The sequence below is a fragment of the Echinops telfairi genome, unplaced genomic scaffold (assembly GCF_000313985.2).
Source record: "Echinops telfairi isolate 266 unplaced genomic scaffold, ASM31398v2 ScPeMD7_25;HRSCAF=90, whole genome shotgun sequence".
Lineage (NCBI taxonomy): Eukaryota > Metazoa > Chordata > Mammalia > Afrosoricida > Tenrecidae > Echinops > Echinops telfairi.
Genome location: NW_022103922.1, coordinates 30,792,157 through 30,819,085, shown reverse-complemented (window position 1 = coordinate 30,819,085; position 26,929 = coordinate 30,792,157). Strand labels below are relative to the sequence as shown.

Sequence of the window (26,929 nt, the reverse complement as noted above, 5' to 3'; positions counted from 1 at the left end):
TCCAGATTGTTCATCCAGTCTATCTTATTGCGGAGATAATAACATGCACAAAAACATGACAGAGCAAAACCAAGCAATAACAACAAAAAACATCAACAACAAAAAAATCCACAACACAACAACAACAAAAAAGAAAAGCTTGTAGTTCAAGGACTGTTTGTTGGTCTTTTGTTTGTTTGTTTGTTTGTTTGTTGGTCTTTAGGAGTGTTTTCCAGGGGAGTCTGATGGAGTGCCAAGCCCTGGCTCCAAAGTCTACTTTTGGTATTCCCTGGGGACTTCGTTGCTCTGTTCCCCTTGCTCTTTGTTGCACAACCTGAGTGTTTTGCCTCGGTGTGGTGGGATCAGATCGGGCACAATTCCCACAGTGTCTCCAGTGTTGTCCCCTGTGGGGCTATAGGTCAGTGAGGGATGTCATGTCTCATAGTGAGGCCGGCCATATGGTCTTATCTGTGGATTGGCTGCTCTAAGTGGGAATCTCTTCTTCAAGGCTTGGTGGGCTAGGATGTGCTCCACTCTCTCTTCCTCTCATTTATTTGCTCCCGTGTGCTCTGATCAGACATGTCACGCTCCTTGAGCTGGTATAGGCACTTCTTACCACTTAGTTTGACTCTATAGTTGTATGTAGAATTCAACACTACATTTTTACAGCCGCATTCATACTCCGTTTCGATGGTGTACCATAATTCATTCAACCATTCAAGGATGTGGGGGTAACATTCAGTATTTTGTTATTATAGGGTAAAAACAGCTACATACATTCCCTTTCTATTTTTACCACTACAATTTTTGGAGATAGTCTTGGCAGTGGGGGTGACCGTATGTGTAATACTGTGTAGATGCAACCATATGTATTACCATAAAAACTGCCCACGGACACATGACCAGGTACTGCCAAGCCTCGGATTTGAACCTGTGTCTAACCGACCTCTGAGACTACGTCAGAAGAAAAGGAATGCCTTGAAGAGGAAAGTCAAGAATTTTGCACTGGGGTCTATATTGCCATTCTTCCAGCTTTCAGACTACAGTTCTCCCTTATCAGTTCTCTGACAGCTCGTTCTTCCTACTGACCGATCCCTTCCGGTCACACTCGGTACCTCAAGGGCCCACCCGCGCGTAACCTAATGAAGTCAAGCAGGGGGCGGGGCGTTGGGCGGGGCCCGAGGGAGGCTGTTGCGCATGCCCAGCCACTGGCTGCCCCGGCTTCCGAGCGTGGCGCTGTCGCAGAGGCGAGGTCGGGTTGTGACGTCATAACCACGCGCCGCTCCCAGGCGTCCTTGCAAGGTCGCTTTCCGGAGCGGGAACGCGCTTGAAGCACAGGCCCTGGGGCCGGGGACGCGCTCTCTTCTTGCCTCGGGACTAGGGGAGACATGGCGGGGTACACTCCAGACGAGAAACTGCGGCTGCAGCAGGTGCGCGAGCTCAGGAGGCGGTGGCTGAAGGACCAAGAGCTGAGTCCTCGGGAGCCCGTGCTGCCGCCGCAGAGGTTGGGGCCCCTGGAGACGTTCTGGAATAAGTTTTTGCTGCACCCGACCCCCTGGAGGAAAGCGGTGAGTGACAGACAGCCCCCTCCCCTCCCCACGGCGCCTCCTGCGGCCCCAGCCAGGCCACCGGACGCCGTGGCTGCAGCCACTCCGGGGGCGGACACCGCTGCCTCTCGCGTCCCTCAAAGGAGGATCGAGGGTTCGGCCGAGATGGTCGCCGGGGGCGCTTGGAGAGCCGTGTCCTAGTGCTGCCAAGTGTCAGAGTGGGACCAGAATCTTCGCTACGGTTTTTACCCGTCCCGTTCTCCTCCTCAGAATGATCACCAAGGACTCTAGAGATAAAATCCTGTCGTTTTAGGATTGGACGATACTTGTCAAACTTTTAATGTTGAGATGATAGAGACAGACACAGTATCTGTCTAGTGGGCGGCAGTGAGTCCAGCTGGTGCAGCAGCCCCATGTGATCACAGCCAGCGCGGTGCCCTGTTGGTATTCTCAGTGAATTATGTATGATCAAGGGCGGTGTGTCCAACTGACCGCTTATGTACTTCTAACTCACCGTTGCCTTAAAAATTATAAATAAAAACTCAAGATACAAAGATTGAGTTTTTAAGTGTATGTGTATATATAAATATACATATTCCTAAATTTTGCTCTTTGGAAAATCATACATTTCAGTACTGTGTTTTCAGGGCCTTGGAATATTTTATTGTCTGTAATCCCATTGCATCTATTATAGATGATAAACATTGCACCTCAAAATTGCTCTACATTGCACCTCAAAATTGCTCTAAATTACTTGGTTAATTCAGTTATGTGGGCTAATAATAATACCAATAAGCAAAAATCAGGTGCTTACTGTATGTCCAGCAACTATTTCTAAGCCTCAGTTGAAATGATTTGACCAAAAATTCAGTGATTTACAGCTGGTTGCATGGCTGGGAATTAGAGAAGCGCACAGTGAAATCCACTTGTACTGACTTTCCTATTGGGCTCTACAAAAACCGGTGCATGAGAATTGGTGCAAATTTTCTGAGAAAAGGGGTGTTAGATGATTTTTATAAAAATTCGAATCTCCCCTAACTCTTCGTATCACTGACATTACTAATTGATTTTTGACAGCCACTGATTGAAAACATCCCACAAATTCACAAGATCTGTAAATATCTTGCAAAGTAAGGGCTACCCAATTGTCTAAACTGTAGGTATCCCTGAGCATGCCCTACCTTTAGTTAGTCTTAACTATTCAGGTAGGTAAAGCTAACGATGGACTATAAGGAAATGCACAGACTTGTAAAAGGATAATTTTTACATAATTCTTTCCTGCCACTAACATAAAAGTGAGATATTTGTGTTGTTGTGTTTTTCCAGCTGCATAAGGTATACCGACACAGTGTCCTTGCTTTTACTCATGTACTTATACCTGCCTGGATTATTCATTATTATCTCAAATATCATGTGTCTGTAAGTATATTTTAAAGAATTTATTTTTCATTGTTAAGAATTTTATTGTAAAAAAAAAAAAAAGAATTTTATTGTGTGGGTGTGCCCTGCCCTGCTTTATGTAGTGAAAAGGAAGTACCACTTATAAACTGGTTTTAAAGGCTTTGAATTCTTTTAGCTAAATGAAAATAGACTATGGTTGTTTAAGAAGTTAATATTCATATTAGTTGTTTACATCTTAGAATTAATTTCCCTAGGAAATTGTGTTTAAATGATCAGGATGTGGTTAATCTAATAGTACTCATCCGAACTCAAGGTCTTCAGCAGGAGGGAAAAATAAATTTCTGCTCCTTTTTTAAAGCATGATTTGGCATAAAATTCTAAAAAGATAAAAATTATCTTTAGTGTTGTCTTATTTCTCTTTAATACATTCTTTCTGATATTTCAGAACTTTCTTTAGAATCTAGAGTGTTTCCAAGAAGCTTGTGCTTTTTATACTGTAAGATCTTGAAGGTATTGATTCAGCTGAGCCAGGTGCCATCTTTTTAAAACTAGGGGTAGCTCAGACTGGGGTTGGGTGTTGCAGTCCAAGCAGGGTGAATAAAACATCCATTCTAGAGCGTGAATGCACAGGGCGAAGAGGGCACTTGTGTGACCCTGTGAGGAATGTAAGATCCTTAGTGGTTGTGAGAGAGTGCACCTTTTGCGGGGGCAGGTGCCTTCAGCAGTGCTGGTGACCTGATGTAGGATGTAGGAGCCTGAGCCGGAGGAGGAAGGTATCGGAAGGGAGGGATGGAGTGAGATAGTGAAGGAGGCGACAACCCAGATTAGGATGTCAGAACTGAGATGAGGAAGGTTTTTATATGGGGTATCATGGCGGTTATATGCTGGGTGGCTGCTCAAATAAGAACACATAAAAGGTCATCGGGGCCAGGATATTCACTGTCCAAGAAGGTAGGTGCACATATGGAAAATGGGTGTCTCAGAGGAATCGGAAATACTGGTATGAACTCATTAACTTTTTATATATATGCACACCAAATGAAACCAGGTGCCCTCTACTTGATTTCACCTCATGGTGAGCCTGAGCCCCACAGGCTTCTCACTTGTTGTTACCTTTAGGGAGTAGAACACTGGGCCCTTCTTAGGTGCCTCTGGGTGGATTTGAAGCCAGCCGTTTGGTTCGTAGACAGGCATTTAACCATCTGTGCCTCCTCACCAAAAACCAAACTCACTGCCATTGAGTCATTGCTGACTCATAGTGACCCCCTGTGGGTTTCTGAGACTATAGCTGTTTACTGGAGTAGAAAGCCCAGTCTTTCTCCCGAGGAGTGGCTGGTGGTTTTGAACTGCTGACTTGCAGATCGAAGCCCAACTCAAACCACTACACCACCAGGGCTCCGTATTTGTGCCTCCTAGAAATCCTTTCTTTTGTGTACCCCTGTGGTGTTCTGAGACTTTTGATCTTTATAGATCTTGTCCCATGGAGCAGGTGGTAGGTTTGAACTGTTGTTTGGGATATTTTGAATCCAACTGATCCTTTACTGCTATGAGATGTAGTTAATTAATATGGCATTTCTGGCCATAATCCCTTATGAGATGTAAATTCTGGCCCCTATGTCAGTAGCTGCAAGCCCCTTTTGGAAGGAGTTCTCCGTAAAGCTAATGGGCAGAATTAAGGTAGGATTAAGTCTCCACGGTAATAGGGGGTGTGAATCATGTTATCACCCTTTGTTTCCATGGGATTATGGTGTGCTGAAAGACAGAAAACACACCTCCATCAAAGCCATTCCTCTGTGTATAAGAGCCACCTCTGAAACAGAGACTCCCAGGACCACAGGAAGGAGAACCACTAGTGGAGCTCATCTGAAGTGGCGTGCCGGAGGCATGGTCCAGAGCAAAGGTGCCTGACCAAGACCAGAAGCTAAAAGTTCCAACTGTTGTTATTAACAACTCAGTGTGTAACCCACTACACTACCACCAGACCTCCTTAAGGAATCATCGGAACTGCTATTTTACTTAGACCTCTATGAGAAGGTGATATTTGATAAAATGAGAATGTGGACAGATATCCAGGAGAAAAACATTTCAGGTGAAGGAATCACTAAGAACAGAGATCCTGAAGCTCCAGCAGGTTTGACTAATTAGACTAATAGCAAAGAAGGCACTGTGGCTACACTGTAGTGAGGGAGGGAGTGAATGGTAGGAGATCAAAGAAGTAGTCACATTGGGACCACGAAATCACAGTAAGACTTTGGCTTTTTCTGTAAGAGGTATGGCACTTGGATCAAAGGAGTAATTTGTCTAAAAGGATCACTCTACTTTGCGTGCTGTATGGAAATAGACTGGTTGTAGTAACACGAGAGTTGAAAGCAGAGAGGCTTGAGATGCTCGGTTGTCCCGGTGAAAAACGGACTTGCACAAGGGTGGCTGTACTGTGGGTGTGAGCAAATGGCAAGAGGGCCCTATCTGGCTTCCTTGGGCTTCCCTGTGGCCTTGATGCAGAGGCCAGACATGCCTCCACCCTCCATCTTTCTCTACTTATTCCCACACCAACCATTCCTCCCAGAACACTCTGACCTATCTGCTGTGTTCATGAATTAGTTGCAAGGGCCATACAGAACTCACAGACAACGCTCACAGTTATGAGGGTTTATTACAGAAACTAAAGGTTCTCAGAAATCGAGATCAATAAATAGTAAGGATACAGTCATTGGTCCAGAGCAGCCTCTCTCTTCAGCCAGTGGCAAGTCTCTAGTCTCCCACATTTCAGTCACATGACCCCTACTCTCTGCCTCAGTGAGCAGGAAGCCAGCCCAGTGCTTTGCCTCACAGTCGTTTAGTTCCTCTCTGCTATAATCGTGGTCTCCAGTCTCCCTGCCACACCACTTCAGTTAAGTTCCACCAGTGGTTCTTCCTGTGGTCCTGAGATGGCTCTTATACACAGAGGAATGGCTTTGATGGAGGTGAATTTGATGTCTTTCAGGCAACCCCATCCCAGGGAAACAAAGGGTGATAACATGGTTCACACACTCTATTAAGGGGGAGTTTTAATCCTGCTCATTAGCTCAATGGAAAATTCCTTCCAAAATGAGATTATAGCCAGGAGTGCCATATTAATTGACTACATCACATGGCAGTAAAAATCAGTGGGATTCAAAATATCCCAAAGTAGAGCCAACAGGATTTAGTGAAGAGTCAATATTTGGGTCTTTGTATCAGGGGAAACGAAAGTGCCAGTTACTGAGCTAGGGACTAATGGAGGAGCAATTTGGGGCTGAGGACGTTCAGTGTTGGACCTGCTTAATTTGAGATGGCTATTTGATAAACAAGTAGAGATGTGGAATAAACAGCTAGATATCTGGTTCATCTGGGGTTTAATGTACAGTGAGTTTGATGCTTAAGTTAAAAATTTGGGGAATGTTCTCTGTTCTTTTGGAAGAAATTCTAAAGCCATAAATAACACAACATCACTTTAATTGCAGGCAAAACCATATGGCATTGTTGAGACGAAGCCCAGATTGTTCCCAGTAAGTCTTTGAAACTTTCCTGGTTTTTCTTCATTATTTTTCTCTCCTCCCATTCTCCCTCCAAGCGATCACATTCCTTTCTTTCACTGGCAATCTAAGTGCCTATTTTGTGTATTCTTGTTTAAAAAACGAAGAGATTGGGTGTGGTATTAATTACAGTTGAAAATGGGAGATGTGTAAGTTTCTTCCCAACCTGATTTTAAAATTTGTATGACTTTGATAGTCCTAAAGTTAATTGGAAGTACCAAACTTTTGTTCACTGATACACAGTTTCATGTGTGCTAAAGGACTTTATCATGGTGCTAGAAAACTAGCCTGAGCAAACCCTCCCCCCGCTGCACCACCACCCGCAACATCATGACAGCATGTAAATTCTCTTTATTTCCAAGCCCTCCTTCCCTATGGTTTTTTGCCTCATTCTAAAGGTTTGGCCCTCACCCCTCCATGTGTGATTTTTCAAATTTGTTCATGTACATTTTAAACTTGATACCATGAAATATATAAGGCAAATTTAATATGAGTGCTTTTAACCATAAGGTCAGCAGTTTGAAACCACCAGCTGCTCGTTTGAAGAAAGATGAGGCTCTCTACTCCTCTAAAGAGTTAGTCTTGGAAACCTACAGGGGCAGTTCTACCCTGTCCTATAGGGTTGCTATGAGCCAGAATTCACTCGATGGCAGTGAGTTTGATTTTTTTGTTTGGATTTCAGCATTAAAAATAAGCAAAATTGGTCAGCTTTGAGCATATGCTTTTGAAAGAACCATCTATGGGATCCAAGTGACACCAGAAATCAACATTAGATCAGAGCCTTTGTGGGCAGTGAGTGTGTGTTAACGGAGGGAAGAAGCTCTCAGAAAAGAGGATGCGAGTGGTTGCACAACTGGAAGACTGATCACTGTCGCTAAAGGGTACCTGTAGAGGCTACTAAATTGCTATATGCTTTGCTGTGTATTCTTTTTTTATATAATCATTTTATTAGGGGTTTGCTGTGTATATTCTTAACAACAAAATAAATGAAATTTAGAGGGAAAAAATTTATTCAGTAGTCAGTTGATGTTGAGGTGATTGTCTCACACAGTAATATACGTGTTATGCTCTTGTCCTAATTCTAGCCGTAGACAATTTAACTATCATCAATCTCTAAATTCTACAATTAAAAACAAAACATTCTAAAAACTCAGTGTTGATTTCTGCTTCAATAAAGTAAGACAGTCACAACAATCCACCATTTATTGCATTAGCATAGCATTTTAGCAGGAGAACTACCAAATTGGCAAATCTTCCCCATCAGGAACTGAGCTTTAGGAAAGAGAAAAGGATTTCTCCTGTGTAATTGTGTGGGCAGGACCTAAGTAGCTTCAAAATAGAACATTCTTTTGCTGTCTCACCAATCAGGAACTCGCCTGAGCAGACCCCGTTCTCAGTAGTGACAGCATGTGAATGCAGTTTACTCTTCCAGATGATTGTTTGCTTGTTTATTTATTTTCCCATTACTTCCAAAGACTACATCATTGATTCCATAGCATCTCTTCTGTTTGCCACTGTGATTCCTGCTGTGGGCCCCTCTGAGGACTTCCCCTGCCCTGGGGGGGGGGGGGGCCCTGCCCCACCTTTGGGGGTCTTGAAGAGTACTCATTTGACCATAGGTTGGTTAGCATAGGATTGGCAGTAACAAAAGAACCCTCCAAATCCCAGTTACTTAACAAAACAGAACAAAGATTTAAATTGTACTGAGATGGCAGACTGGTGTGGGTCAGGTGACCCTCCTTGGTCCTCCAGCCTTGCTTTCTGGAGTAGGAGGCGACCAAGATGACCAGGTTAGAGGAAGAGAAGGTGGATGTCTCAGGGATGATTTTAAGATTTAGGCTTGGAAGTTGCTTTTAGCACTCTCCTGAAATCCTATTGGCCAGAACTAAGACTCAAGGTTCGAAAGGCCCACTTTTAATAGTGTTTGCACGTAGTTCCTTGCCTGGTTTCCTCCCCCCAACTCCCCCACTCCCCAGCGTTCTATGCAGGGATATTTAGTGAATACTAACTGTCACAGTTCTTCCTTCTAATCACAAGTAGCTCTTCGCTGGCCTTTCTCCACATGTAACACACTCAGTGCCTCCCTAAAGCCCCATTCTATCACTGCAACCAGCCCCAATCCATATCTCCAGATGATGCACAGCTGTATCTGTCAGGTTTAGATATGACTTCTCTTGATTTGAGGATCGATAATGAAGGTATTCCATTTTCCGTGATGGGACAAACAGTGTAGTAGACACTGGTTCTTGGCAATCCTGAAACCCCAGGGGTCAAAGATTTAAAGACCCCCCTAACCTCTGTGTGGGAAGTTACTTGAATGGGCACTGGTTTTTGTTTTTTGAAAGACAGACCTTTGCTCTATTCTTCTCTGACCTCTGTGTCTGTCTTAGAGGTTCTTTCTTTGTAGTTACAAACCTAGACTAGAAGTAGGAGACACTGAGAAGCATGGCCTCCTTGCAGAGAAGGGTGGGGTGGGGGCCTTGCCACAGCTGGTAGGCATCTAATATGTTTACTTCTGGTCAGTTCCATGTGCTAGTATTGGCTCTCTCTGTGCATCATTGTTAAGTTGGCTTATTTTCCGGTTTACCCTTATGGGTGTCTCTACCCCTTTGTTCTCTGTCATGGAGCTGAGTCCCATTTTTTCCTTTTTTTCTGAGCCCCTTTGTGGACTGATTTTTATTGGACCTTTTGTCCAGAATATTTTTAGAGTTTAACTCCTACTGTTTATGGATTCAGAAGCAATTTGGTGTTTCAATACTGATGAATTTTGGATCCTCTCCATTTTAATTTCTGCTTTCAAGTCAGCCACTTCTTGCTTGAGCTCGTCTTTCCTGAAGTGCATTGCCAAGGCAGCCAGTAGTAGCCAAGCACAGAGCAGAACTCTTTTTCCCCAGTTACTAGTTTAGAGCCTTATGTGCATTCGGAAGCCTGCTTCCAAGTTATTCTGAGAGACATTGTTGGAAGGGCTATGATGTGTCCAGGGGCCCTTGGTCTCCCAACTGAAGAATGGACTCAGGGAGTACAAAATGAGCAGAAAGCATCTTATTTGGGAAGGTGGAGACTCCGAGTGAACTATGCCTAAGGGATTTTATTAGGTTTAGGTGTAGGGTACTTGACCTTTTCCAGGTTATGAACGTACCAGTCCTGGGTCTGGCCTTATTTCTCAGGTCCGATCATAAACCTGGTTATGCTCTTCCCTAGGCTGGGTCTTGCACCGGCATGGACAGGGAAGTAAGCGTGCAATGAGTGGGTGAGCAAAGAGTTTAGAATCAGCCGAGGAGTCTAATGCCTGCATGTGTAATATTGAAATTGTCTTAAGCAGTTGGGATCATTCTTTAGGACATCCTGATGCCCCCTATGCTTCTGGGCCTCCTGGCTTCTTCCCTCACTCTGCCTGTGGGCTATCTCCTGTCTCTCAACATTTTGCTGTACCTTTTAAGCCCCACTGCCATTGCCTTTACTGCCAGATGCTAGGATAATGAATGCGCCACAGTTCGGTTTTTATTATGGCATCCTGAGTACTCACTTCAAGGCACTAATTTCTGCATTAGATTAATGCTAGTTATGATGGCTAACTGCCTCCAAAGGGCTATGGCTTAAACATAAGCGACATTCATGTCTTCATCAGGGAACAGTCTAGACCAGTTCCAAATCAGAGAATGGGGAGCTAGGGAAGGAGTCGTTTTAGGGGTCCAGGCTGACAAAACATGCAACTTTAAGCATGGCACTTCCAAGGTCTCCAAACCTGAGTGTCACCTGTCATTCCCACTCACATTTCAGTGAGGGTAGAACTCCCTCACCCTGTCAAATCTAACCTCAGAGGAAACCGAAAACTGTTGCCTAGCTGTAGGTACAGGAAAGAGAACCTAGATTTTGGTGAGCAGCCTAACATGTCTGCCACAGCCCTGTCTTACAAAACCCAACGTAAAAGGCCCTTGATGGGTTTCCCTTCCTCTGGGATACATGAGTTCAAACTGGCTAATTGGTTCAGAAAGGAGCCCCGGTGTGGTGCAGTGCTTATATGGTGGCTGCTCACCAAAAGCTCGGTGGCTTGAACCTGTTGCGGTCTGTTTCTAGCAAGATTATACTTTGGAAGCCCTACAGGCCAATCCTACTTCGCCCTGAAGCCTTCCAGGCCAGCTCAGCTCTACTCGATGGGATTGCTATGGATTGGAATCAACCTGTTGGCAATGGGTGGTTTGGGTTTCTGTTTTTAACTTGTGCTTTCTATTCAGCCTTTATTTCCTTCTCTACTCTCAGACTCTCGTTTTTAATCTCCAGTACACATGGCTGAGCATTGCAGAGAAAAAGGAAAAAACACTGCCCCATTTTATTCTGAAAGATCATCCCCTCTGGGTTGGTTTGTTGGGGAGCCAGCCTGCTGCTCTTCCGTGTCCTCTCTCAGTGACTTCTCTGGCTTCTGGTGCCCCCTCTGCTGTCTGTGTGGCCTGACTAAACCCTAACGGAGGGTGCTGCCTGCCAGGCCTGCCCACCTCTACTAACCGAGGGACTGTAAACCTCAGTGAAGAGGATGGTTGCCCCTCCCCCAGCTCCCCCTCACCAGGGCAGGCTCTGGTGTCGTCTTCCAGTAAAAACTGTTTCCTTCACGCATGCTTTGTTCCACAACCCTCTTTTTGACATGTTCTGGTTTTAGATGTTAACACTAACCAAATGTTTGAAGCGCTTAACGATTCTTTCAAGCATGTGTGTTGAGCCCAGGTGTCGCTACTGGGTAATGAGTTGGACTGAGGTCAGTGGTTAAATTCTCCAGCCACTTCACAGAGAAAGATGAGGTGTTCTTGTAGAGATTCACAGCCTCAGAACCCCTATACAGGGTTGTTAAGGGTCAGAATCAACTCGATGGCCGTGGAGTGGAATTATGTGCTCTGAATTTATATTTTGAGGGCAGGTTTTTATTTCTAATTCATTGAGAAGACGAAGGGAGTAACTCATTTTGCTCTCCTTGATTACAGCTACCAAAGAGCTAACGTGTATTAAGCTCTGTGTGCCAGTTACTATTATAAGTATTTTGTATTCCTTTACTTAATCTTTTCAACAACCCTAGTGCTATTATAGCCAATTTACAGAAGATGGAGTGTATGTAGCAAAGTTGAGGAACTTACCCAAGGTCAGCCAGTGAAACCATGAGGTCTCCTCTCCAGCACGCAAACAATGCAGTTCTCACAGCCTACTTACAGCCAGAAATGCTCGAGGAGGACTTCTGCTGTCCTACAAACTCATTGATAACACAGATGACAACATAAAAACGTGCAATTCTAGAGCTTTCATTATTGAGTCTTTGAAAAATAACAGAGTTGAACCAGCTATACTCCTCAGGTAAATGATCTTTTCTGACTAAATGTCATGGAAATTCAATTCTGTAAGAAATGCCCAGTGTCCTTTTGGAAAAATCCTTTTCATCCCTTCAAAACCAGACCTTTCCCAGTGTGGAGTGAAATAACCCAGGTTACAGAGTGCTTCCCTTACTCTCTCTTCTCTCTCAGTGACTTGTCTTAGCTTTTGTATGACTAAAGCGTGTTCCTGTAAAATAGTTAAGTCACTCTTGTGGGGAGAAGGTATAAAAATATATTAACAGCTCCTATTTGTTGATTGTCCAGAATATTCGAAGTATTATATCAGTCAGTTCTTTATGAGGTAGAGATTGTTATCTCCATTATTCAGATGAACTGAACAGAATCTATGAGAAACTGAGTAATTATCAGTGGAAGGGCAATGATTCTTAGACACTGGGTTCTAGCGCCAAAGCCCCATGGTTTTTATTGCGCCCGCACTGCCTCCAAGCTTGAAAAGACCCCTGGGCCAGCTGTCTAGCCAGTGTTTGCATTTTGTTTCTAATATCTAAGTCAAGCATTAAATATATTTATTGCATTGTAAAATTGAGTATGTTTTCTTGTAGCTTCTCTTTAGGACTTCTATTTCTTTAGGCCATTCAAAATAAGGATCATTTTTACTTGATAAAAACTTTCATGTCCCTCTGGTTTGCTTCTGAATAAAAAACTCTTTATTTAAGTTGTACTTTAAGATTTTGAATCCTGGATATTCACCTTTAAACAGCTTATATTTTAATTCCCCCTAGAAGTATGAATGCCATAGTTGAACTAGACTTTCCACAGGATGCATGACCAACATAAAGAACAGAGTGGTACTGTCACCCCTACCCGGTTTTTTTACTAATGCTTATTTGTATCCCTAGGGTGATATAATTCTGGAGACTGGAGAAGTAATTCCACCAATGAAAGACTTTCCTGATAAGCATCACTGAAGGTTACTTAAACATTTCGTGGCTTTTGAGCCTAAGTTGTTCCACATTACCATGCTTACTGAATATATTTTCTGGAAAAGTAACTTTAATAAAGTAAACTATGCGTTTACTCTTGGAAATGTGTTTTCCTATCTTTTCTAACACGTACAACTTGAGACTGTTTGAATCATTTAACAGTAAAAACAACATGCAAAACTAAGGATACGAGTGACTGGGTACTTGTTTTGCTTATTCTTGAACTGGAACATAGGTTGTAGAATAGTATTTAGTCATGTGATAGAATTTTCCTTATAGAGTACTTTGGTCTGAGGGAATGCAACAGAGTGAAATACTGCAGTAAATAAGTATAGGAACACCCCTCCACACACACATTACAGTTAAAAAGAAATTTTTCGAGGCATTTCTAAAGTATTCAGAAAGTCGGGATGTGGAGGCATGAATCCCCTCCATGATCTAATTGCCAAGGGCTGTCAGATTTTGGTTGCTGATCTGGGTTTTTTTGTTGTTTTCAAATTAAGTTATAGAAACAACACTTAAAATTTTTTGTAAAACTAGGGTATATTATACAGGGCCACTGTGATTTGGAGTCGACTCGATGGCAATAAGGTTTTTTTTTTTAGTTTATTGGTTATCCTAAAGGGCTGCAAAAATCAATTTGTAAACTTTACATTAGGGTTTTTATTTTAAAATCTAAACAGGTCCGATAAGCACGAGGCAGAGAGTTCAATTCGCAGAGAATGAAATCTAAGGAAATTACAAATTTGCATTCATCCCGAGGATCTTTTCCGGGAATTCCTTCGCCAACTGTCGCTGTGCGGCCACCGTTGATGCATACATGACGTATCCCCAGGAGAGTAAGACTGTCGCCAGGCACAACTAGAAGAGGGAAGGAAAAAAATGACTGCAGGTGGCCCTCCCCCTTCCCGTCTCAAGTTACCCCGCGCCGTTTGCAAACCTGGGGCTCTAGGAGTGGCAAACTTCAGGGAAAAGGGTTGCAGAGAGAAATGCACCCAGTCGGGTGTCCCTACGTAAGAAACGGAAGATCGTGTCCTCCAGGAAGAGGCGGAGTCGAGGCGAGGGAGTCAAAAGCTCAAATCGGGAATGGATTTCGAGTTCGAGCGTGCTGGCAGTGGAGGGGCTCCCGCCTGAGGCCCGGCCCGCCGACGCCGTGGAGCCCGGCCAGGCCCGGGACTTACCGTCGAGTAGAGCCAGTCCAGGCTGCGGCGACCCACCGGCCCCATGGTGAGTCAGCCCCGGGCTCGGGGACCGGCGGCGGCGCGGGCCCTCCGCTAGCCTGCGGGGCGGTGGCTGCCGAGCGACCGCGGCCATCTTCCAGCCGGGCGCGCTCGCCCCCCTGCTCCGGAGCTGGTCCGTGCGTCCGTCCGCCCGCCCGCCCGGCGTCTTCCGCCCGCCGCCGCCGGTCACGTGACGGGCCTGGGCGCCCGCGCCGCCAAGGGAGGCCGTGAGGCGAGGCACTGGAAATGGCTTTGTGCCCCCGACGAGGTTGGGCTCGTCGCCAGCCGGTTGTCTCTCCAGCTGAGCTGCATGTTGCCGCGGCGGCCCAGCGCACTGTCGTGTGCGTCGCACGTTTCCTTGAACAGATGCAAACTGCACTTTGAAACACCGCGCGGAGGTCGAATGCCGAAAGAAAACGTTTTCCCCACATCTGTTCTTCCCTAGTGGCGACGGATGCACGTCACCGGGCCGCGCTGTAACTGACAGGCGTGCTGTGGCTATTCCTGTTAATTGCGCCCTCGGAAACGTGGGGTCTTTGAGACCGCCGTCGCTTGTCATAACGTTAATCTGACAAAGACACTACGGGGCAAAAGTCATCCAGCACAGAGCGCCGGCCAGGCAACAAGTGCTGGTCGGATCGTGAGCCAGCAGGCTTGGCTCGGAGGCCTGACTGGTCGTCTGGCCTGGTCAGGGTTTTGAGGCTGACGTTATTTCTCTCTCAATCTCAGGCATGACTTTAGATTTTAATCCCATTTTGGGGGAACAGGCGGGGGAGAAGAGTTCTTGGAGGGGAGAACATCTGGTGGGGGGAGGGGGAGTTCAGGGCCTGTCCTTTGAGGTCTGGGCACTTCTGTCAGCCACATTGCAGTAGATCTTTGTGGAACCAGTACTCGACTTCGCCTGTAGATCTCTGTCGAATCCTGGTGTTGCTTTGTACCTGTGCAACCGGTGGTCGTCACCTAACTTCCACGTTAGCACAATGTGTACAATAGCGATAATAGTAAACTAAGCTAATGTTGTCTAGTTATCGGGTCCAATAAATTAGGAACAAATACAAGCTGTTGCCTCAGCAATTAATGATAACGAGAAAGACGATGATCTTAGTGATTTGTTTACTTATTTAGTCCCGGGTGGTCGATTACTCTCTAGCCAGGACCAGGGGGAGCCAGTGGGGGAAGGGCCCAGTCTCTGGCCTGCGCGCGCTAAGCCCCGCCTCTGTATCGGCGCCTTTCCAGTGCGCCTGCGTCAGGGGGGCGGGGAAGTGTTTTGCCGCCCTGGGGGTGGGGTCTTGCTTCCTGGCACCGCCCCCAAGCTGCCATTGGTGACCGGCGTTTTACGTCACAGGGGTCGCAGCAGCCGCCAGGGGCGCCGCTGTCTCGCGAGGAGGGTGAGGCGCCCCCGCCCGCCCTGGCTCCGGAGGGTAGGCGGAGAAGTCGCCGGGTACGCCTTCGCGGATCCTGCCGCCACCGACCCACCTTGCTGGGCCGTCGGGAGCTGACCGCCAGCGCCCCGGACGGGCCTGCGCCGGCATCTTCGGAGGTAAATGCAGTCGGAAACAATGGGGCACGGGGGTCGGAAGGGGCTGGGCGGGCCGAGGGCCCTCCCGGAGCGAGGCCCAGGGCCTGGGGACCGTGGTCTCGGCCTGAGGGGCCGCCGGGACCGGCGGGGCGGGGGTGACGGGGCTGGGCGACGACTCGGCGCTGCACCTGTGGATTGGTGCCGGCCGGCCGGCGGGCGGGTGAGGGCTGCGTTTCGAAAGACGCGCTCCCGGAAACATCCTGGTCTCTGGGAAAATAACCGCTGACTCTGGTTCGTGACTTCACCACGGACAGGGGTGTGACCTTGGCCAGTCACCCAACCTCTCTGAACCGGACTGTAAAATGGGGATAACGATTTTGGTTCGTTGTGATTATGCGCAGGAGCCCTGGTAGTATAGTTTCCCAGCCCTGACTGAAAGGTAGGTGGTTCGAACCCACCACCAGCTGCTCCACGGGAGAAAGACGTGGCAGCGCGCTGCTATAAAGCTGACAGCCTCGGGAACCCTATGGAGCAGTTCTTCTCTGCCCTGTAAGGCGTGCATTGGAATCAACTGTATTGCAGGGAGTTGTGAATTATGTAATGCAAGCGGTGCTTACCTGTGATGTCGGCCCAGGTAAGCCTCATTCAGAGGGAGCTGCCCCTTCAGCGACTGGGTTGTCCAGTGTTGGGCATTCCTCACCGAACTGGCCTGCCACTGACTAGGCCGCGCAGCCTTCCTCGTGGGCGGAAGAGGACAACCCTGAGATGGCTTTTCCCTTAAAGTTTAATGAGAAACTTTCAGCGGTTCTCAACCTGTGGGTCCCGACCCTTTTGGGGGCGAGGGGCTCGAGAGACCCTTTCACAGGGGTCGCCTAAGACCATCGAAAAACACATTTCCGATGGTCTTAGGAACCAAGACACGGCTCCTCTCTCTGTCTCCAGGCGGGTCCGCCCACATGCAGACACGCCTTCATACGCCTACCCCTACCCGGCGTGGACTTACCTATGCTACATCATGCTCCAAGACAAAATTTCATTTATTTGTAATTCGAAATAAGTATTTCACAATATATAATTATGTTATTTTTGTGATGAATTAGTATGCTTTAATTATGTTCAATTTGTAACAATGAAAATACATCCTGCATATCAGATGTTTACATTACGACTCATAACAGTAGCAAAATTACAGTGATGAAGTAACAAGAAATAATTTTATGGTTGGGGGTCACCACAACATGCGGAACTGTATGAAAGGGTCGCAGCATTAGGGAAGGTTGAGAACCACTGCTTTAAACCCAGATATAAAGTTTATGGTAGATAATTTTCAAGATTATTTAAGATAAATTAGGAAACAGCTATCCAAGATTTCAGTTGATGAGCTGCCTTTTTTTTTTTTTAATCAGTGCAAAACCAGAACTGTTATGCTATCTGGAATGTATGGCTTTGGAGGGAAATGGTCCCCAAACATTTCTTTTTGTTGCAGGAATTGGGATTTGGCAGCAAACCCCTGAATAACCATATCATCTTTTGGAATTCGTAATCTGCAGTTGGAAGGGGACCCAGATTAGTTTTTATACTTGGAGGTGTCTTTCTGTTACATTTACTTTTGGACTCTATTTGCTTTTTTTTAAGTCTGCTTTGTCTAGCTATTACTAATGACAGTAACTATATAATGTACGAAGATTATTGAGTTATTATGCACTATCATCTTGGCCCAGTCAATGAAATCAATTCAGGTATGGGTGCTGGATGCTATCAAAATTCACTTTTGCATGCATAACACAGGGCCCAGGGTTCAGTTCTTGCTGTGCCACAGGCACTGTACTACTCCCTGTTAACGGGAATATCTCTTCACACGACCACTTTTTCAAGTAGGTACTGTTAATTGCTTCACTTTAAAATGGAGAAAATGTCAGGGTTTTATGGTTAATTTAAATAACTTTAAATAATTTCCTAACGGGTCATATTACTAAGTGCTCGTGAGTCTCACCTCTGGCTGGACATTAGAATGAATACACCCTCTCCCCCTTCCAAATACAGTCAAGTGGTTACATTTTATACACAATGATACTCTTAAGGAATGCCATGGGAGATGACTTTCAATTTTTATTAAAAGACTGCAAGACAATCTTTCCTATCAGACTCTTTAGTTTTTTCCTTTCAAGGTTTTTCTGTTTTGTTCTTAAGGCCCAATTTATGCCTTTGTCCTCCCCCTTCTATTTTACCTTAGGTACATGTACTTATCGATTCCCTTATTTCCTCCTGCATCTTAGCATTGAAGGGTGCTCATTCTTGTGTAAGCCAGCACATATGAAGATTTGGGAAGGGAGGGCTTGGGAACCCTTTTAAGAAATTCAATCAGAAAAATGGTTTAATCTCACCTGCAGGGAAATTAATTTGTGGTCTTAATTCTTAGGCTACCAAGGTTGTTCTGAGTCAGAACGGACTCTGGCTGTGGATTCAATGGGTTAGAGAAACTTTATCACAGGCTCTTCTGGAAGCTGAAGCACAAATTTGTCTACCATCAGATCTGCCTTTCCTGCAAAACTGTTCCTCTGAATCTGATTTGTAGTCATCCTGTTGCGCCTTAGTTTGTGTTTATGTATTTGTTTGTTTTTTTAAACAGCTTCAAGATATAATTTGAATTCCATTAAGTTCACTTGTTTAGGGTTTATAATTTAGTGGTTTTAGGTATATATACAGAGTTGTGCAAACTATAGGCATAATCTAATGTAAAACACTTTCATCATCCCAGAAGGAAACTTTTTACTCGTCTTCAACCCCTTAGACAGTCTGCCCTGGACAGCCATCAATCTAGTTTCTGTAGCCTTTCTAATAAGGCTATAACCAAAAAACCAAACTCAACCCACTGCTATCAAGTTGATAATTGAGTTATAGTGATTCTGTGTAGGATTTCTAAGGCTATAAGTCTTTACCGGAGCAGGCAGCCTCATCTGTCACCTGGGGAGCTGGTGTATTTGAACTGCTGACCTTGTTGTTAGCAGTCTAAAGCTTAACCAATAGTACCACCAGGGCCCCTAGATGAGGATATAAATTTGCTTATTATGAACATTCATGAGAACATATAGTCTGGTCTTCAGTGGCTGGTTTCTTCCAGTTAGCATAATGAAAAGGTTGATTTATATTGTAGGTTTTGGTACTTTTTCTTTTCTTTTTTTAAATCTAAAACTATTGATCACAGTTCACCAGTATTTACAATAAAGTAAACAATATACAATTGGGTTAGCATTTTGAGACTACAAAGTTGTTTTTCCTGGCTTTAGCTGAGCTAGAGTCACCCTGATACTGAGAAGGTTGGACCTCCCTGTGAAGACTACGTTGGGAGTAAAACAAACCATGCAGGTCAGGAGTCGAGATGACAAGTTTGTTCACCCATTTATGCAGCAGGTCTTAAGCGGCAGCATCACTAACCAGCTTAATAGGTTTTCACCAACAAGGTCTTAAGACATTCTGTGAAGCACCTTTACGTAACACAGATTTTAGCTTTCTGTAAGACAATGGTTGTCTAAAAGGAATACCGCCTAAGAACCTTTAAGACATACCAATATTAGTCTTGCCTTTATTTGGGTGGGGACGTTTTGAGTAGTGTCCGGAGTTTTTGTGCACTCAGGGGACTTTGAAAATAAAGTTTCATTTATATGATCCTATAGGTGTGGATTTTTAAAAGTTGTTTAATTACTGGATCATTTATTTGATTTAAAAGCTCCCCCCTCCCCCATTTTACTTGATGTGATCTACTTGAGTTTCTCAGAAGGATAGCATCTATCCCTGTAACAACACGGAAATACCCATGGTTGTTAAATGCCATTTTTGTTTAGAACAGTTTTTGGTGAATGTAAAACAAAATAAAATGTACGTACATATTTATGCATACACACACACACAAAGATCCAAGCATCCAGAATGGTCCTTAGGCGTACATTATGGGTTAAACAATTTCTGATTCAGTAATAACTAAGTAGAACTTCCAATATTTAGAAAAGCTATTTTGTAATGCAGAATAAATAATATACCAAGGTATTAAATGTTCTTTTCTGATAAATGAAGCAACTACCGAAAACTTTATTTGTTCAAAGTAACCAGTGCTATTTATACAACAAAAAATAACCCCAACAACTCCCCTAGTACTACTATAAAACAAACATCAAACTTGATTTCCATTAGAATGCAGTTATTCTTCTCACTAATAATTCAAAACAAACAAAAAATCCCAAGACCCAGAAGCAATGCAAACAGTTATTGAGCTTCATCTTCTGGACAAGAATGCAAAGTTAGTCTCTCTTCATAAAACGCAATGACAATTTGAGGGCACTACATGCTTGACTCTTTTGCCAGCACCAAGTCTGCCTCATCTCAATCTTTCCATTTCATGAGAAACATGAAATGTTTCTGTGACACCAAGTATTCATTCAGGATCAAGACCTCTGGCAAAGCCCCTTGGTTTGTCAGCAGCATCTCTTTGCTTTGATTTGCTGTCGTCGTCGGATTCACTGTTAGATAAAGACTTTCTTTTTGTACCATCTGTTTCTTCACCAGCTTTTTGAGAGTTGAGAATTGCTTCAATTAATTCCGGACTATCTAAATTTTCTTTAGGTTCCCATGTATTATCAGCATCTGTATAAATCCTTTCCATTTTAGGAAATATTCCACCTTTCTATCCACAACACGTTGGTCCAGTACTTTTTCTACCACAAATTCTTCAGGTTCAGCCTCTTCAACTTTTTTACTCTTTCCATTCTATTTTTTCTCCATTTTTTGCAGTGTAGTTCTATTGGAGACCATTTTTTATTGCAGACCTGAAGAGCTATTACACGGGCCTCCACTTGCCCCTCCACGCCTTTCTGCCAGATCCCGACTAGGTCCAGCGAGCAAGGGCGGGATCCACGAGTCGGGGTGGGGCCCCTGGAGTACATGTGGCATCTGGAGCACAGCCAACTCCAGCCAGGAGAGCAAGAGACAGCAAGAAAGCCACAGCCTCCTAGCTGCTCCTGGTCCCGGGTCCGCAGCGCCTCAGCCCCGTGTGCCTGGGTGGGGGGGTGGGGTGGGGTGAGCTACTTTTTCTTCTGAGATGCGTTTGGTAGACTTGAACCGCCAACCTTTCAGTTAGCTATGCAGACCTGGATTCAAATCCTGATTTAACCACCTTACAAACGGAACAAATTACCTAAAATAAATTGGTAATAGTAAATTCATTTTTATTGTTAAATAAGATTCCTCCCAACAACATGATAAATAGTAATAATATTCCATTGTATGAATAGACCACACTTAGTAGAGTCAGTGATAAAAGAGAAAGCCCCCTTGAAAGAAGGGTTGACACAGTGGCTCTAAACAGTGGTTCAAACATAACGATTTGAGGATGGCAAAGCACCTGGCAGTGTTTCATTCTGTTATACATAGGGTCGCTGTGAGTCGCCAACAACTCAACAGCATCTAACAAGAACATAACCTAGTAGGAAACTTAAAGATTTTAAATTGTAGTCTTTATGGTTTACAGAGCTAGTTTTAAGTGAAGCCTGGTCTTTAGTCCAGGACTTCTGATAATTGTTCAGTATTCCCTTTCTCCTCCCCCCACCTCTTTACCCTTTCCCACCACACACACACACACACACACAATCTCTGATACTAAAAGCTTGTACAATTGTCAGGTGCTGTTGAGTTGTTCCAACTCACAGGGATACTGTGTACCAAAAAAGAAAGTACTGCCCAATCTTCAAGCAGTCGCTCCTGTTTTTGAATCCATTATTATTTTTTTGAATCCATTATTTAAACGATATTGTCAATCTCTCTCATTGAGTGTCCTAATTCAAAAACATCAGTTCTTTGATCTTCTTTATTTTTATTATCCAGCTTTCACATGCCTATTGGGTGATTGAAAGTGCTATGGCTTGGGTCAGGTACACCTTAGTGCTCAAAGTGACATCTGTGCTTTTTCATACTTAAAAAAGGTCTTGTGCTGCAAGTTTGCCCAATACTTCTTTTTTGTTCTTGATAACTACTTTATGGATGTTGACTATAGTTTCCCAACAAACATGTTATAATAGTGTATTTATTTATATGTGTATTTTTACTGAGCCAGGAGATTAGAAAATTTAGAAAGGCAATAATGTTGGGAAATTTTCACACTATATAAAGGTTTCAGAGTTTAAATATGTTAGTCAGAAACCTTTAGTAATGTATGCTTATAATCTTGGTAGTCGATTCTGAAAGATTACAGCCATTGAAACCCCTACTGAACACAGTTTTACGCTGAAACAAGGGGATCTCCAAACATAGAAATCAGATAGGTGGCAAATGGCTTTTCAGAACTGTTCGGTATGTAAGGCATAGATGATTTTTGCATTTCCAGCCACTGCCTAGGCATGCAGACTAGGACTGCCCCTTAGGGTTTTCAGAAACTTTCAGAAACGGGGGACCAGACCTGTCAGGTGCTCCTAGATGATGGCTTAAACCACCAGCTTTTCAGCTGAGATTTGCTTAATTGTGTGTACCAACGAGAAACTCCTCAAGGCTCAAATGTAATTGATGCACATTCTGTTTCAGCCCTGGCAGATTCATTTTGTGCCCTATAAACTGATAAATTTAAAGAAAGGAACACTGTTAGCCTCTTGTGGTCCTAATTGGTTAAGGTGTTGAGATAGGAGACAGATCATAATTTCAAGATGTTTTATGGTTTGAGTTTTTGACAATAAATTTAAAAGGCTAAGGAAGTCTTCTTAGGATGCCGAAAAGAATAAGCGATGAGCTGATAATACTATAATAATAATAACAGTAATGACAATGGCAATTTTACTATAAGTTTTACTGCTTGAGTGCTTTTACATTTATTATTTCACTTAATCTTAACTAAGATCTTTTAATGAAAAAAACACTTTTCATTAAAACCACAGCATTGTATTAAACCAGTGAACTTTTAAATGTATATAAATGGTATCTCAGGAAACACATTAGTGGTCTATGTTGTTGGGGACATATTCAAGGGGGCTTCAAAAAGTTTGTGGGAAAATGCCATTATCTTTTTGTTCTATTTTCTACTAGTTTAAACCCCCTTGTATGTATGAAAGGTATAAAATCACAAATAAGAATAACACTAACATTAAGTCAGAGTGGTAGGGACATGAATAACCTCTATGTTTTCTTTTGAGCATGTTTGTATTTGTAATGTTTCTTAATTAAAATATTCTTTTAAAGAATAATAGGTTATTATATTTGAGCCCTTACTATTTTTTCTGTACATTTTCTAAGGGTTTTTTAAAGTTTCACAAACTATCATGCTATATAGTTGTTCGTCTTTGATCAGGTTACTGATATATATCTTTCTTTTACAGATAATGGCATCAGCAGCTAAGGAATTTAAAATGGACAACTTTTCACCTAAAGCAGGCACTAGCAAATTGCAACAGACAGTACCAGCTGATGCATCTCCTGATTCCAAGTGCCCTATATGCTTGGATAGATTTGATAACGTGTCTTACTTAGATCGCTGCCTACATAAGTTCTGTTTTCGCTGTGTGCAGGAGTGGTCAAAGAACAAAGCTGAATGTCCACTGTGTAAACAGCCCTTTGATTCGATTTTCCATTCTGTGAGGGCAGAAGATGACTTCAAGGAGTATGTCCTAAGACCTTCATATAATTTTTCCACCCCTGATGTTCGACGATTCCGCTACCGGACAACTATGACAAGAGACCGAAATACTTCTGTCTATTCACCGACTAGTACTGTGAACAGAAGAACATCATCGCCACCAGATAGTGGTGTGCTATTTGAAGGATTGGGCATTTCAACAAGACCTAGAGACAGTGAAATTCCTCAACTTATGAGGCAGATTGCAATAAGGAGGCCAGCCACCACAGATGAAAGATCTTTACGTAAAATTCAAGAGCAGGATATTATTAACTTTAGAAGGACTCTGTATCGTGCTGGTGCTCGTGTTAGAAATATTGAAGATGGTGGCCGCTACAGGGACATTTCAGCTGAATTCTTCCGCAGAAATCCAGCTTGCCTTCACAGATTAGTCCCCTGGTTAAAGCGTGAACTTACCGTTCTTTTTGGAGCTCATGGATCTTTAGTGAATATTGTCCAGCACATCATCATGAGTAATGTTACTCGCTATGACTTGGAAAGTCAGGCCTTTGTGTCTGATTTAAGACCATTTTTACTTAACCGGACTGAGCATTTTATACACGAATTCATCAGCTTTGCTAGATCTCCATTTAACATGGCAGCCTTTGACCAGCATGCTAATTATGATTGCCCTGCGCCTTCCTATGAAGAAGGCAGCCATTCCGATTCTTCAGTCATAACAATATCTCCAGATGAGACTGAGACCCACGAGTTGGACATTAATGTAGCCACTGTTAGTCAAGCACCATGGGATGATGAAACTCCAGGGCCATCATATTCCAGCTCAGAACAGGTACATGCCTCCATGTCTTCCCTTTTAAATACATCTGATAGTTCTGATGACGAACTTGTAACAAGAGGAACCCCACCTCAGATACAAGGAGCACAAACCAATGAGGACCTAAATAATGACAGTGATTCTTCTTCAGACAATTGCGTCATTGTTGGGTTTGTTAAACCCCTAGCTGAGAGGACCCCAGAACTTGTTGAACTATCATCTGACTCTGAGGAGTTAGGCTCTTATGAGAAAATAGAGACAGTCAAGACACAAGAGCCAGAGCACTCGTACAGTTCTGGTGATAGTGATATTAGTAGATGTTCATCCCCACGCTCTGTCCTGGGGAAGGATGAGCACACAAATAAGGGTCTTTGTGATTCTGATGCGAAGATCCAGTCACAGAAGGAAGAGAAACGATCCACATCATCATCTCCTAGAGACCTGACCTCATCTATGAGAGGAGACAGAGCATGCTCCCCGCACAACCACAGACACAGAAGAAGGGGGAGATCAAGAAGTTCTGATTCATGTTCTCAGAGAAGTGGGCATGATCAGAAGAATCGTAGAAAGCATCATGGTAAGAAAAGAATGAGAAGCAAACAGTCCAGAAGCAGAGAGAGTAGCAGACCAAGAGGCAGAAGGGACAAAAAGAGATCAGGAACCAGAGATCGCAGTTGGTCGAGAAGGAGCCAAACCTTGTCTGTAAGTAGTGAAAGCACAAGTAGATCAAGGTCTCGTAGCAGTGATCATAGTAAAAGAAGATCACGAAGCAGAAATAGAGATCGTTATTATTTAAGAAATAATTATGGAAGATATAAGTGGGAATACACCTACTACAGTAGAAATAAAGAAAGAGATGGTTATGAATCATCTTATAGAAGAAGGACTCTGTCCAGGGCTCGTTATTCAAGACAATCTTCAAGTCCAGAATTCAGAGTTCAGTCCTTTTCTGAAAGGACAAATGGTAGGAAAAAAAATCACAGTGAAAGGAAGTTTTACTACTACGAAAGGCACAGGTCAAGGAGCCTCTCTAGTACTAGATCAAGGACTGCATCCACAGGTCCTGATCGGGGGAGAAGTGAAAAGCCTGGAGGGAAACGAAAATATAAGACACGCCATTTGGAGGGTTCTAATGAAGTGGCTCAGCCGTCGCGTGAATTTGCTTCTAAAGTAAAGGATGGTCCTTGCCCCAAATCTTCAAAATTGGATGGAAACTACAAAAATGAGAGTGACAGCTTTTCTGACAGCCGATCATCAGACAGAGAAACAAAGCACAAGAGGAGAAAAAGGAGGGCCCGAAGTCTAAGTGTAGAGATAGTGTATGAAGGGAAACCTACTGATACAAACAGACATCATAAAAAGAAAAAGAAGAAACACAAGAAGAAGCATCGAAAACACCATGGAGAGAATGCTTCCCGTTCCCCAGTTGTAATTACCATCGACAGTGATAGTGATAAGGATTCTGAAGTAAAGGAAGATCCAGACTATGACAATAGTGGTCCTCAGGACTCCGTACACAGTGAGCTTTTGACTCCCTCCTTGGACCCATTTGAAAATAAAGATGTAGTTACCGTAGAAGACGAATTTGGTACCTTGGATAAGGATTGTGATATTATCACTAACAACTTGGACAATGCCAACAAAACTGTAAATAATACACTACAAGTATCTTCCACTGAACAAACTCTTGATGTGAGAGAAGAGAGCACTTTTGCCTCTGTCTTGGAGAACCAGCGCAGTAACCTGTCTGTTCCAACTGAACCCTCCAGGCAACTGCCCTCTTCGCGGACATCATTAATGTCAGTGTCTCTCGGTCGAGAACATGCTATGTCTTAAAATTGCCAAAGCAGCTCATTGAGAATCTTGATGGTATCAAACGAAGGAAAGACAAGGAACAGGGTCATCTACTGCAGTCTATTGACTCTTGATGAAAACTACTTTCTCCTTAAAATATTGTGTGTGCGGGGGGATTGTTTGTTTTGTTTTGTTTTTTGTTAAGAGTTTGTAAGAAAGCATCTTATTGTTTGAAAGATCTGTAAGTCCACTCAGAGATAAGCACTTTTAAGTGAAGAAAATGATATTGCTAGCCATTTATTTAAAACTTGGACTCCTTTTTAAATAAAAAATGTAAATTTTAGAAGTTATTTCATAAAGCCATATGGTATTGACATATTTTTCAAGTAGTCGAGTATTTTTGAATTTTCTTTTTTTCCTGAGAGTTAATCTGGAAATGTGTTATAAGCTTGGGGACTCCCTTTGGACAGTCTTTATTTTTCTTCTTAAAACTTTGTATGAATCCCAAACCATTTCTTCTGGTTAAATTGAGGCATTTTAATCTTGCACATTTTTTTGTGGCATCTACCAAAAGAAAAAAGGAAACATTTCATTTATATACTTGCTTATCTGGACTGCCAGTAAAACAAATGTGTACTCATTTCAAGAAAGAAATAAAAACAGCAACATTTTAAAACAAGAACCCAAAATCTTTCAATGTAGTTTTTAATTTGTAATCAGCTACATTTAGTGAAGTTAAAACCTTGAAAATAGCAAATTCTATAGTTGTGTCATAAATACTGAATTTAAGGTGATCTGAATTTTGTGTTTTAGTTCTTCAGTCTGCTTAGCAAGAATATCTTATTTGCTTTTTAGCAAAATGCAGGTTAGGCGAACTAGTGACATACCAAAAAAACTTGTTATACTTCTTTTTAGGCGAACTAGTGACATACCAAAAAAACTTGTTATACTTCTTTTACATCAGTAGTTCTGTTACGTAAAGTGGGCTGTGTTCATGTTTTACCTTACCTTGGAGATGATAAAATTGTGTTACGTCAACCCTGATATAACATCACCAGTGAACAGGCAAGCTTGAATGAAATCTAAATTTAATTTGATGTACCTACTACCATTATCTATGTGGTATTCAAATATTGGAATAGCCTATTGGGCAGGTTCTATACTACATTTTCAAGAATTAAAAGGACAAAG

At 43.3% G+C, this 26,929-nt stretch overlaps 3 protein-coding genes and 1 pseudogene across 3 annotated transcripts; 2 read left to right on the top strand and 2 right to left on the bottom strand.

The window, feature by feature from the left end:
• Nucleotides 1-1,258: 1,258 nt before the first annotated feature.
• NDUFB6 (NADH:ubiquinone oxidoreductase subunit B6) lies at nucleotides 1,259-12,883 on the top strand. The gene is made up of 4 exons (XM_004712359.2): nucleotides 1,259-1,547; nucleotides 2,853-2,945; nucleotides 6,410-6,454; nucleotides 12,696-12,883. Exons 1-4 carry the CDS (start codon nucleotides 1,368-1,370, stop codon nucleotides 12,762-12,764), a joined length of 387 nt encoding a protein of 128 aa, XP_004712416.1. The 5' UTR covers nucleotides 1,259-1,367; the 3' UTR covers nucleotides 12,765-12,883.
• A 483-nt stretch (nucleotides 12,884-13,366) lies between these two features.
• SMIM27 (small integral membrane protein 27) lies at nucleotides 13,367-14,072 on the bottom strand. The gene is made up of 2 exons (XM_030885331.2): nucleotides 13,961-14,072; nucleotides 13,367-13,640 (listed from the first exon to the last, which is right to left on the bottom strand). Exons 1-2 carry the CDS (start codon nucleotides 14,003-14,005, stop codon nucleotides 13,518-13,520), a joined length of 168 nt encoding a protein of 55 aa, XP_030741191.1. The 5' UTR covers nucleotides 14,006-14,072; the 3' UTR covers nucleotides 13,367-13,517.
• Nucleotides 13,959-26,118, top strand: TOPORS (TOP1 binding arginine/serine rich protein, E3 ubiquitin ligase). The gene is made up of 3 exons (XM_030885340.2): nucleotides 13,959-14,006; nucleotides 15,345-15,539; nucleotides 22,871-26,118. The coding sequence occupies exons 1-3, from the start codon at nucleotides 14,004-14,006 to the stop codon at nucleotides 25,778-25,780; spliced, it is 3,108 nt and encodes a 1,035-aa protein (XP_030741200.2). The 5' UTR covers nucleotides 13,959-14,003; the 3' UTR covers nucleotides 25,781-26,118.
• LOC105979513 lies at nucleotides 19,779-20,324 on the bottom strand (annotated as a pseudogene).
• Nucleotides 26,119-26,929: the final 811 nt, after the last annotated feature.